Below are 12,936 nucleotides of genomic sequence, written 5' to 3'. Positions count from 1 at the left end.
CTGGTGGTCCACTCCCGTCTTCTCCAGTTAGTCCTTCAGGATCGCCGGCTGGATGGTGTTAAATGCACTTGAAAAATCAAAGAGCGTGATTCTCACAGTGCTGCTGGGCCTCTCCAGGTGAGAAAGACACTGGAGTCTAGTGCAGGAACCATCTCAACAACAACCTGTATGATGATCTGCAGCTTGATCTCAGGTTTTTCAGTCGACACAGTTGCAGGAGAGTTCAGGAGGTCTGTTAACAAGAAGAGCTGCACACACTGTCAGCACTCCCCATGCTCAGACCATGAGAACCCTGGCATGTTTGTAAGTTACTGATACCCAGTGGAGAAGCGTGAATAAATGTGTCGGATGTACTTTGTCCCGTCGTGGACGTGTCCTTGCAGACTGCAGCAGAAACGGTGCCGCTGCAGCGCTGAAGGGCGGCGATAAGGACGCTGCTGACGGGAAAGGAGAAAAAAATGGATGAATGAAATCAAACAGCAGAGAAAAGCCGCATAGCTCTGAGTCTGCAGAGAGGATGTTTTAACGGAGAGTGACGCCTTAAGAGGTTTAAAGGACCCAAAGGTCAGGACACTCCCCGAACACAAATGCACCGTCACATTTCTCCCCATTGCTGCGCGCAGACCCAGTTCAGAACTTTGGTCTGTGAAGTGTTTATCCCTGCAGCACACAGACACAGTGCGTTATTGTTGTTTGACAAAAACGGTTCAATAAAGCACAGCTGAACTGAGCCTGTAACCTTAAATATACAAAGATAGCTTCATTATGATCATATACAGAGGCGCCTGGTAGTTTATAAACCAGTCATTTAGAGGTGACCGATGGGAAGTGTTACTCGCAGGGATTGGTCAAACTCTGATATGTACATCGTGGTAAACAAGGGAGACGTTTCTGAGGAACCTTTCTCTAAAGAGTTTGGTCTCCACAAATCCCGTCAGACAGACCACCAACAAAGATCACTCCAAGATCAGTCACACAGGAACCCAGGGTCACTTTCAAGCAACTCAAGTGAAGCTTGTTACAAACTCCACAAGAACAGAGAAATGTGTCTTCTCGAGGTGGCAAGAGCAAGAACAAAGTTCTGAACAGCAGCAGAAATGGCAGTTATTGAGTTAATGGGGGAGGAGGAGGAGGAGAAGGTGAACATGCTTGAAGCAGAAGAGGAAGATTTGTTGCTACTATTCATTTGGCCAAATTTCCATTTACCTGAACGAGCTCGTTGCACCTCTGACCAATCACACAACAGTTCTCGGACATGAAACCAGAGAAAAAAATGACGTCACTTTCTTCTCGAAGGACACATTTCTCTTCTCAGGTGTGTGCTGCTGTTTTGTTGTCACTTCCTTGTTGCTGTCACACAGCTGCAGTTGTCAGAGGAGGAGCTACCTGAATCCAAACACAACGAGCTTTAGTTCACACGGGGTGAACTACTACTACCAAATTGGCACCTAATGTGTCGTCAATTGTTGTTGACGATGTTGATTATTTGTTGCACCCCGGACATTTAGCAGCGTGTGAGCAGCTGGAACTGGCTGGGAGTAACAGCTGGAGGTAAATGAGAGATGCTGAAGTGAAGCCTGGCCTGTGCAGCATTTTCTGCCTTCAGACTAATACCAGAAGAATAAATGTGGTGTTTTGTTTTATAAGGTTTAAAATGGAGTCACAAACACATCGCAGTGTTTTCTTCTTTACTGCAGCATCAGAGGAATTTGACTCGATAGCAGGCGGTGACCACAAATTAAAGGTTTTACAGCTGCACAGCTTCTCCAATAACACCAGCACACACGAGAATCAACATGTCTGCTCATATCACTCACCGTGTGTGTGTGTGTGTGTGTGTGAGAGAGAGAGAGAGAGAGCCTGCAGACCAGCTGCCTGTGTGAGGAAGAGTTTTCATTATTGAAGTGACAAAAACAGTTTCAGATATTATGTTGCTCTGAGGTGAAGCGACTCCCGCTGGTCCTGTGATGGGCCGGTTGCTAAGTGACTGCTGAAGGATGCTGGAAATTGTAATGTTGATGTATCCGGACTGTGATAACCAGGTGATGACAAGGACCCAAAAAAAACATCCATCTGACCAACACTGGACCTCCGTCAGCAGGGCAGATACTGCAGATGTGGATTTCTGTGAAGCGTTGTCAGCTGATAATGTGAAATGATGTGACACAGAGTCAGTGTCTTAAATATTTTTAGACATTTTTATGGGCAGGTTCTGTGATTCTTCTTATTCAACTTTAATAACTTTACATCAGTTTTTCAATGATGTCTGATCTCTTTTAGGACCATCCTTTCATATTGCATGTGTTTGGCGTGCTTGTCAAAGCCCCTTTGTGATTATTATGTTTATTTATGATTTTATTATAAATAAACATAATATTATGATTATTGTGATTGTTATGTTTGATCAGTTTAACCAACACATTTGTAAAAAGTAGCTAAAACCTAAGTGTAATAGATGTGATCGATGCTGCTGCGTCACAGGCCAGGTGATTATCTTGCGATTACGTCAGCGTGCAGTTATAAAATTCCTCATAAATGGTGCCTGGGAGATGGTGAAGTAGTAGCCCACACTTTTGTTTACAGTGTGATTCTGATGACTGATTGGTTGGATGTTATTTGTGGGAGGAACTGAGCAAACGGTGACCTGTGCTGCAGCATTCAGCTTACTGTGTAGTGACGCTCTGATAGAGCTGCCTCGGTGCATCCCTGAGGGACATGTCATTACACAGTCTGCAGGGAACACACACACACACACACAGCATCGGGCTCATCAGTGTTTACATCCCTTCATTAGCGTCAGGACACGACAGAGGTGAAGCCAGGGTCGAATTGATTTCCTGCCCCTCTCTCTTCCTCACAAACACAGGAATCTGTTCAGGCTCTGCAGAGTCCATCTTATCCTGCGTCTGTCTTAATGTGTCTGTGTGTGTGTGTGTGTGTGTGTGTGTGTGTGTGTGTGTGTGTGTGCTTTCTATTTTTAGCTATAGGGGTGCAGATGTCCTTGGATTTGCTGGAAAAGAGGTTCTGGGCCATCGCCAAGCAGGTGACCAGAGGACACACACACTCACACTCACACACACACCTACACACACACACACACACACACACTCAAAATGTCATTTGTGGTAACAATTCATTGACTTGTGTTTATAATCCAGAGGCTTACACAAACCTTAACTGACTCACAGCCCCCTTTAAACATCTGACCATGCTGACCAATGAGAGGCTGCCTGTGTTTACACTCAGAACTTTACCAGACAGTTCATCCAGGTGTGTGATGCTTTCAGTCACACACACCAGCTGGGATGTTGTTGAGCTTCTCACACATCCTGAGGCAGGTCCCTCCATCCATTCACCCTCCAGGATGGTGGCAGCAGTGCCTTCCTCAGCGTGTACTGTGGGGTTCTGCAGCTGTGCTGTTTGTTCTCACTGGTTTGCTCTCAAGCAGTGTTGACCTTTGAGGAAGCAGGAAGTCAGAGAGGCAGAGCTGCTTCTCGCCATTAATGGACGCGGCACCACCTGCAGTCCATCACCAAGTTTCCAAGGACAAGGACGTGATTTTGGCTGCTGAGGCTGGGCTCTAATAATCCTCTGCATTCAGGGGTCATTTTTTCAATTTTCTTTCTCCTTCATCAGGGAGCAGAAGCCATTAAGTGTAGGCATTAAGTCCCTCAGACTTTTCATTAGGCTTAAAGTGGGATGTGTAGAAGAGAAGGTCAGTAAGATTTAACCAGCTGGACCTTACAGCAGACCACAGTAAAGATGTTTACCTCCTCGTGCTCCGTGCTTCTGCAGCTGCAGTCCTACAGAGGTGGATGATGTTAGATGATGTTATTAAGGGGAGCTGTCAGCTGACCTACAGAACACATTCACAGGTTTTTATACAATATTGATTCAGTTCAAAAACCAGTCGGCTACTTTCTGCTGCCTCAGAGATCAAACCATGAAATCAGATTTACACAAACACATCTCCAGTTTCCTCTGAGGTCAGACCGCATGGAACAGGATGTAAATGTTAACATACACATGTAGAATTTGTTCTTGAGTCGTTACTGTTTTAACTCCTTCCTGTTTCTGTTGCTTCTTCCAGTCCAGTGACACAGATGTAAGTATACTTTTATTATTATTATAAGTCTGTTAAGTAGCTCTGATTGCTTTCATTCCACATATTTGTGACTCAAAGGGATTAAGTCAGGGTAGAGTATTATCCACAGCCGGTCTGTGGAGTGGAGCCTCTGCTCCACCAGGGAGCAGCAGGAAGTAGAAGCTGAGCTGATGTAAACACAGCAGCCACCACGACGAGCCTCACCGCACAGAGCTGCACGTCTGTCAGCACCAAAGCAGCTGGACGGAGGCGTCCAGAACTCTGTCACTGAGCCACGTCTCTGTGAGGACAAAGACGCAGCGGTCTCTGAACTCCCACCGCCGAGGCCGGACAGGAGACATTTATTCATGGAGGAGACATCAGAGCGCAGGACGGAGCGGCCGGCCGAGCACGGAGCCTCCTCTTCCTCACACAGAGACTTCAGGCAGCGTGGAGGACTAGAAGCCTGGTCCCTGCAGCCAGCAGAGAGCACGGAGCTGATCCAGCAGACCCTCATACAGGCTGCTGCTGGAGGCTTCTGGACCAGAGACACCAACACCTCTGAGTCTACCTCTCTGGATGGACCGAGGACAGACTGACTCATCTAGTGGTTCAGATTAGTTTTACAGAGCTAGCTGGTTAGCATGCTAACTTCATTTCTTCACATTCTGCTGATAGTCTACGTTCAGTCTAAACTTTAAGACAGATTGTTTCTAACCTCATTGTTTATAAATGTGTATTTTGATGCATTCCTCCTTGACTTGTCTCTGTCTGTCTCTCAGTGTTCAAACATTGAAGGTGTGTGTCCTCTCAGCTGTGAGAGCGCTGTAAGTACCCAGCGTCCAAACATCACATCCTTCAGGCTGGAAACAAAAAAATAACCTGAACGTCTCTGTCTGCTGCTTCCTGCTCAGGAGTTAGCCTGTTACCTGGTCGACAGCAACGGCTTCATCCTGCTGTCCAAAGAGAGGAACGATGTGAGTGCCTCACACTGCACACACATGCTGCAGAGTTAGTTTAATCCGTTAAATACAGACATTTGTTTTGTGATGATTAAAACAACAGAAAGCTGAGATAAAGTGATTTTAGTCTAGTTCATGACTTCAGACCTCTATGATGTCTCGTCTTTGACGTCTCGCCTTTGACATGTCGTCTTTTGTTGGATTCTTTCACGGTTGTTTCGGTGTCCTGGCTGACGTGCTGTCCGTCTGTCAGAGGTGATTTTCCCAGGTTTGGATCATTAAATGTCCTCATAAACAACATCTGGACAGCTCACAGGATTTGTGGACAGTTTGGGATTTAATCTGTGTGTGTGAGAGAGAGAGTGTGTTGAATTAACAGTGACTAAAACAGCTGCTGCACCTGTTTGCTTCGTCTGACACTGGGTGGAGCTTTAATAGAGCAGAGCGAGCTGCCAGGAGCTTGATAGATTTGACCCGTCCGGGCGGAGGTCACACACACCCACAGCTCTCTGAGAGGTGCAGCATCAGTCAGGGGAAAAAAATAGTCTATGTCAAGAAGGTCAGGCTCTCTATTCTGCTCAGTTTGTAGCGGCTCGATCCTTTACTGTACTTTTGTATAAAGAAAAAAATATGTCTCCAAAAAAATCCAACCAAATGACCTGCATCATTTTTTATTTAAAACATTCAGCAGGCAGTGAAAGAAAGGTGACCACGGTGAGATGAAACAGCATCAGAGTGCAACTAAACTCCCAGTACAGGCAAAGAGGTGGAGCAGGAAACTGTGACGTGAACCACCTGTCACTCAGCAGACATTTAAACATGGAGGTCTGTTTGGAGTGACTCACTTTTGGAGCCAGCCTCAAGTGGACATTAGAGGAGCTGCAGTTTATTTAAGTTCTGTCGGGGGTTTGTTCCTCAGCGCCACAATGTGACACACGAGAGAGAAGGCAGAACACTGCACACAAAGCATGGACGGTAGCAAGTCGCACACATGTTGGCTGAAGCTTTATTCAGTGTTTTTATACCTTAAATCTCCTAAAGTTGTATAAAATGATGTGTTTTGTGTGTGTGTGTGTGTGTGTGTGTGTGTGTGTGTGTGTGTGTGTGTGTGTGTGTGTGTGTGTGTGTGTGTGTGTGTGTGTGTGTGTGTGTGTGTGTGTGTGCAGACTGTGAGCCTGCTGTGCATCTGACAGCTGCTTGTTACTCTGGATTAACTCAGCCCGTTAAGAGCCATATTACTGAGGATTAATCCTGAGCCACACACACAGAGCTGAGCAGCTGCAGTCTGTCCATGCTGTACGTCCTGATTTGCTTAAATGTTTATTTCTGTGTACGTTGTCTAATCTGCAGCTACAGACATTTAACCTGGTTTGTTTCAGGACATTATGTCACTCCACAGGGCTTTATTTATAGAGCACCCTTCAAACAAATCAGATTAGAGTTCTGTGGAGGGGATTGACAAAAAATACATTATAATGAAAGAAGAGGCATTTTATAATCAACTGAATAAGACTTGTATTCCCTGAAGAAGACCCAGGCCTGATTGCTGCATGCTGACAGATTTTGTTCTGCATTGCAAAAAAACACTAAACTAAACTGATGCAGAGATCTCCCTGTGGACACACACACACACACACAGAGACACACACACACACACACACAGACAACCAATCAGAGAAAGGAAGCATGCAACGCAGACTAGTATCAACAGAAACATCCAAACCAGCGTGCAGCAGAGCAGGTACCTCGGTGAGGGACTGCTGATGGGTTTGTTATCTAAACAGGAAGTGTGGTGGGGAGGAATTAGCAGTGAAGCTCAGGCTAAAAAAAAAAAGCTGAATTAGTGGAGAAGATCAAGGAAACTGAGCTTAATGTCACAAAGCCTTGTGCATCGTTTGAAGCAGCAGAATGCATTATAAATGTAAAATTAAATATGTTAATAGTGACAAAAGTAATACAGTTTTAATCATCTTACCATAAAGTGTATTTTATTTTGAAAAGCCACTTTTAATGATCATTTATTTTGAAAGTCTGATATACCGCAACAAGCCTCCACAAGTCATTCTAGGCTTTTATTTTGAAAATCTGTAAACCTCAGAGACCTGGAAGGTTTTTTTCTGGTGTCTCTAATGACTTTGGGACTTTTATTTTGAAAGTCTGCGGGAGGCTCTCAGACAGGACCATTGATCAGACGTTTCCTCTGCACGCCAGCAGCCAGCCGGCTGTTTTGCTTGGTCACCCTGCCCGCCACGCTTCCTCCTGCTGACCCATTTCTTGTAGTCAGCACTGACTTCGTTTCTCCGCTGATTAAATATTTACCTGCCCTGCGGTGCACAACGAGCTGCACCCTCGCACCGCAGCAGGGACGATTCTGGGCGTTTCCACAAACTTCCTGCAAAGCCCCGAGCTCAGCAAAAACAGGGAGGAAGCACTTCATCATAATATCTGCTTAGTAAGGCCGTGGGGAACACAGTCGACATGCAAATAATGAAAAATGAGCTTCTACAGCAAAGAGCTCTCGCTTTAAGGGTGTTCAACAGAACAGAAGGTTTTACTGCTGTGTGTTGAATCTGCTGTTTTTATCACAAACATCTCACTGCAGAATGCTGCAACAAAGACTCCAGCCGCCTCACAGACCCTGACCTTAAACCAGTTTAATGTCATGACTGCAGCCTTACCACAGTGCCACCATGTTTTTACAGAAGGCGATGACACGGGGGTTGGTTGCAATCTGCAGCATCACCACTAGGTGTCAGTAAATCCCCCACAGTGATCCTTTAAGGACGTCTGAATAAGAGACCAAGTTTGTTTTGTTAATAGCAGATCTCAGATCTTACACCTGGAACATTAACAGCAATATTAAAAGTGGACAAAAAAGTTTGATAGCACGCCATCTGCGTGACTGCGCTCCACCCACTGCTCCACCCACTGCTCCACCCACTGCTCCACCACTTTGCCCGTAGATGGATTAACCAACAGTTTACTCAGCTTCAGACACAGCTAAGATGCAGAAGCATCGACAGACACCAATAGATTATGTCTGAATTCCACGGAGGCAGCCGTCAAAAATGAGGACTGCAGTTCCTCCAGCGTCCAGTTGAGGGTCAGTCCTCACAGACCTCCGTGTTAAAATGTCCAACAAACATGTTTGCAGTCTGATGCTGTTCACTCTCCAACTGTAGGAGGGAGTTTTGCAACTTGTTGGACAACTTAAAATCGTTCAAGGAGCGTAGAAGAAGTCAAAATGTTCTTTTTGGTTTGAGAAGACACGATGCTGTTTGTTGCTGTTGACATAATTAAATGAGGATGTGTCATAAGCTGCACTCGACCTGTAGTCCTGAATATGATGAAGCAGTTTTCAGACCTGTTCCCCGGCTGAGCGCACTCTGCTGCTGCTGTCAGGAAAGCAGAGGGTCAAGTTTCAGTGTAAGCAGCGTTCAACCGCTCACACTCAGCAGCCAACGGGAAAAACCCATGCAGACAAAGAAGGAGAAGTGTGGGCAGAGAGCAGCTTGTAAACGTGAACAGAGCCACTGAGACAAAACGGCCTGAATAATTCAGAGACTGCTGCTGAGGCCCAGGAAGAACCGCCTCATGCAGAGGACTTTAAATCACTGTGAAGCATTGTGCTCTGTTCTCACTCCCGTCTGTGTGCCGCAGTCTCACCGTTTAAAGCACGTTTTCTCCTTCAATTCAATTAACTTTAATCAAATCTGGGACTTTAGATGTTTTTTAGGGAGGATTATCGGGTAGTGCTGATGTCGATTAGTGCAAAGGCTTTTCTCATGATGATGTAATAATTAAATTAAAAATAACAAAAAACACCAAGACCACCAAACACTCACAGCTTCTGAAGCCACACACCCACCAACAAACAGCAGCTAAGGGCCTTTCAACCATGTAGCACCCAGAGAAAACCTTCTATGTCATCAGCCGCAGGTTCCTGAGGAGCAGAGGATCAATAAGCACGTGAGCATTTATAATAGAAATACTCTGCTGTACAGTGTACAGTGTTTGTAGCCAGGCTGTTTGTTTCTGCTGAACAGTTTTAACATGGAGGTCTGTGGGGATTGACTCAGTTCAAGGAGCCAACCTCTAGTGGTCACTTGTGGAACTGCAGTTGGCCCTGGTTGTTGCTGCTTATTAGCAGCCTACACAGGTAGCCCAGCAACTGACAGGCAGGAAGTCATTGAAGGCTCAGGAATGCCTTCACCATGTGGTCCTGAAGCTCGTGTTGACCTTCACGTGGTCTCTTCCAGGTGGGCCGTTTCTTCGGCGCGGTGGACGGCTCCGTCATGGCTTCACTGCTCAAGATGGGAATGTTCAAAAAGTGAGGAACAGTTTCTGACCTTTGGATTTTGAACAGACGGGTTGTTCCTGACTCTGTCCTCCATGTTTGTTTGCAGAGTGTCTCTGTTTGACTACCAGGCCATGTGTAAGAACAGCCACCATCACGCCAGCGGCGCTCGACCGCTGCTCAGCGTGAGTACTGCAGAGGGATCAGATCTGAGCCTCTCCTGCTTCAAATAACGTTTTGTAACAGATTTGTGTTTTTTTCAGCGTTCAGCATGTTTAGTGCAGTTTAACGTGTTCTGTTCTCCTTCCTGTCCTGCAGCCATTTTACGGCATCGTGGCTTTGATGAGGTGGTTCTTCTCCAACGCGCTGATGTAAGTGTCAACTGATATTCAGTCAAAATGATATAAAGACAGCCGTTTAATAAACGTGGACACTGAGCTCAGCTCTGCAGATACTTTGTGAAGGGTGCGGTGAGACTCTTCATACCTTTAACAGGATATAAAAATGTGTCCTGTGGATATTTTTATATTATTAATGAGCAGAGAGCTGCATTATTCATACTTCTACAGCCAAAGGACACTGCTGGATGTGACGGTGTTTGTGTCTCCTGTCAGGTTCCTGCTGGACTTTAACTTCTGCGGCCTCTGGCACTCTGACTACTTTGTGGACGGTAAGACACGATGATCCTGAGACTGAAAGTGTCTGTGCTAGGTTAGCGCCACGAAGTCGACGAGAGGATTTTATGTTGTTTGTTGTTTTTTCTTCATGCAAATCGTACTTCTGCATCAAATTATTGCAGAAACCTGAAACGCAAAGCCCGTGCGCAAGTTTCACACCCTGCAGTTCTCCCTGCAGCCTCTGGGGGGCTCCAAACCTGAGCCGGTCCCCACAGGCCAACCTGTTCAAATAAACATGTTTACAGCCTGCTGCAAAGATTAGTTTATTGACGTTTTAACAGCTTGACTGTGAGAATTTATATGCAACTGATTTGTTTTGATTATACCAGACTAAAAACTCTGGGCGTCACCTCTTTGAGTGACAGGCAGGTGCCAACGAACAGCTTCCTGTTTCCCCATCAGCTGACCTGACTCTCCGCCTCTTTGACTTGACTGGGGGCTGAGTTAAGTTGGTCTGAACCTCCCACAGGGCTGAAAACAGCTCTGCATAAACCTGCCGCTGACACCACAGAGGCTTCGCACAGAGGCTTCACACACGGACAGCTACTAGCATGTGTGTGTCAGAGTTTTGTTCGAACACGTGTTGTTTCTTCTGTCGTCCTTCACCGTGTCACTGCTTTATGTCTCATCATGACGGCTGCCTTCGTCATCTTCATCACCATCATCCCCTCACTGTGCTCTCTGTGATCCATCTTCATTCATTCAGCCAAAGCTGGCTACCACACAAGTGAGTACATCTGTGTGTGTGTGTGTGTGTGTCCATCCTCTCAGAAACTGTCATGATCATCCACTCTGTGAAAACAGGACTCTTTGTCACAGGTGTAATGATGTGTGTGTGTGTCTGTCAGCTCATAAACAGAGGAAGGTGGAGGCGCAGGTGCCCTGTGACACAGCGTATCCCAGCTTCATGTACGACCCGTCTGTCAGAGAGGCCAACAGTCTGATCAAGTGTGGACGCTGCCAGAAGTACGACACACACACAATCAATAATCAACAATTCAGCTTTGTGATTAAGCACACAGACATGTCTGAGTCGTCTGCTCGTAGCCATGATTGTGCAGGACGTCTTGTCGCAGTAAACACTGCTGATGTGACAGGACCTGCTGTGGAATCAGACTGATTGATTATTGATCGGCTGCATGTGTTTCAGGATGTTCGTGGTGCAGCAGATCCCTGACAGTAACCTGGTGCTGGTCGTGACTCAGGCTGACTGTGACTGCTCTCGTCAGTACGGACCCATCCTGCTGGAGCCCAAAGAGATCAAATATATCCTTCATTAACACAGACAGGGCGCCCCCTGCTGGTCACAGTCAGCCAGATCCACTCACAGAGAGCCTGACCACTTCCTGTTCATGACACCTAGGGGGCGCTATGAGACAGCCCTCTATTAATAATAGAACTATATCTGCTTTAAACGATATCAGCTCTTCAGAAAAAGTTTGTATTCAAAGTTTTCTTTCTGGAAGTTAAAGGTTTCTGGCAGCAGTCATGTCACAGCCTGCAGTCCTCCTGTCTTCTTTAACTTCTGTGAACATAACGCCACCGTGAAGTGCAACCGCATGAAATCTCAGAAGGTGCGGCGGCGTCCAGAGTCCTGCCACTCCTACCACCCGAAGGTCAGTGCTGAGGTCATCAGATTAGAAGTTCCATTTAAAGGAGTCTCGTCGCACCGCTGGGACACAGTTGGTCTTAAAATGCGTCTCTTAATTGGGACACAGCTATCAGCTATATTGCAGGTTGCCTGGCAGCCGGAGCTATGTGATAAACAGGAAGTCTTTGACAGTGTGACCAATGAAACCACATGCCTCTGTAAACGGCGTCCTTCAGTCCCTGAAGTAGGACCCAACTCGTGTTTACTTCCCCTTTCCAAACAGGAAGCTTCTTGTAAATATATCAAAGCTTCCTGAGTGTGGGGGTGATAAATATTTGAATACATTGTAACAATGGCGCCCTCTACAGGCGAGTCCTGATATTTGGCGTACGCGCTGAACTTTGCACAGTGACGGTAAAACAATGTTGCTCTTGAGGCTTTAAAACAAAGTTTGACTTTTTGGTGTGCTGTCCCTTTAAATATCAACAGGAGAACGCGAAGGACTGCGGCGGGGCGTCGGACATCTCCATGTCCCTCTCTCTCTTCTCTGCCTCTCTGCTCGTCTCATTGGTCCTCCAGCGCTGGATGTAAACCACCAATCAGGAAGAAGAGCGGAGCAAAGGAAGTTTGTTTGGTTTCACTGAGACTCCAGACCATGGGAAGAAAAGACTTCTTTGTGTTTTCAGCTGTTGAGGTGAGCGAGGGCTCCCTCTGCAGGTTCAAGGGCTATTTGATGTTTTTTTTTTTTATTAAATCTGGACTCTTCACCTGGCTGAGCTCTGACTCTGGACAGGCTCAACAGCAGACTCTTCAGGGGGGAGTTTGGCGCCCCCTAACGAACAGGTACAAACAGTGCAGCTTGTGTGTGTGTGGAGACTTGTTGCCATTACACTCGAACAGAATGTAGCATCTTTGTAGCTTTTTGATACAGAAAAATGTCTCCGAGTAGAGTTTTACAGTCAAAAAACATGGCGGCTCCTCAAACAGGTCAAAGGTCGCTCACATCCAGCAGACAGGCTCGTCTCAGAGGGCGGCTGTGTGCTGTTCTAAGTGCAGGCAAATGAACCAAATATGTAAAGTATCATGGTCACTTATGACTTCTGTGTTGTTTAGCGGTTAGATGGAGTCGCACCTGCCCAGATCCTGTCTGGCTGTTCTTCACACGCGGTCAGAATCATGGCGTGTCCCGTCCTGAAGCGCTGCGATAGACGTGGTGTGTGTACAGTAGCAGCTAGACGGAGAAACGGTGCAGCCGCCTGACCGCGTTCAGGGATTTCCTACCAGGTTTAATAGCTCAAAGACAATAAATGAAAACATGTGCACGT

At 46.4% G+C, this 12,936-nt stretch overlaps 1 protein-coding gene across 4 annotated transcripts in view; it reads left to right on the top strand.

Annotated features, from left to right (window-relative positions):
- LOC114451345 (voltage-dependent calcium channel subunit alpha-2/delta-4-like) overlaps positions 1 to 12,933 on the top strand; it is a 63,172-nt gene extending 50,239 nt beyond the window's left edge. For all 4 annotated transcript variants that reach the window (XM_028429873.1, XM_028429870.1, XM_028429871.1 and 1 more), the window contains 13 exons: positions 2,982 to 3,043; positions 4,091 to 4,105; positions 4,867 to 4,911; positions 4,999 to 5,061; positions 9,306 to 9,376; positions 9,453 to 9,528; positions 9,662 to 9,714; positions 9,958 to 10,013; positions 10,727 to 10,747; positions 10,869 to 10,986; positions 11,171 to 11,286; positions 11,554 to 11,636; positions 12,101 to 12,933. In XM_028429873.1, the coding sequence (XP_028285674.1) occupies positions 2,982 to 3,043; positions 4,091 to 4,105; positions 4,867 to 4,911; positions 4,999 to 5,061; positions 9,306 to 9,376; positions 9,453 to 9,528; positions 9,662 to 9,714; positions 9,958 to 10,013; positions 10,727 to 10,747; positions 10,869 to 10,986; positions 11,171 to 11,286; positions 11,554 to 11,636; positions 12,101 to 12,202 (881 nt within the window). In that variant the 3' untranslated portion in view covers positions 12,203 to 12,933. The remainder of the gene's footprint in view (positions 1 to 2,981; positions 3,044 to 4,090; positions 4,106 to 4,866; positions 4,912 to 4,998; positions 5,062 to 9,305; positions 9,377 to 9,452; positions 9,529 to 9,661; positions 9,715 to 9,957; positions 10,014 to 10,726; positions 10,748 to 10,868; positions 10,987 to 11,170; positions 11,287 to 11,553; positions 11,637 to 12,100) is intronic.
- The last annotated feature ends 3 nt before the right edge of the window (positions 12,934 to 12,936 follow it).

Source organism: Parambassis ranga, chromosome 19, assembly GCF_900634625.1.
Source record: "Parambassis ranga chromosome 19, fParRan2.1, whole genome shotgun sequence".
NCBI classification, from domain to species: Eukaryota; Metazoa; Chordata; class Actinopteri; family Ambassidae; genus Parambassis; species Parambassis ranga.
Note: the sequence above shows the minus strand (reverse complement) of the source record. Positions and strands in the feature narration are given on the sequence as shown.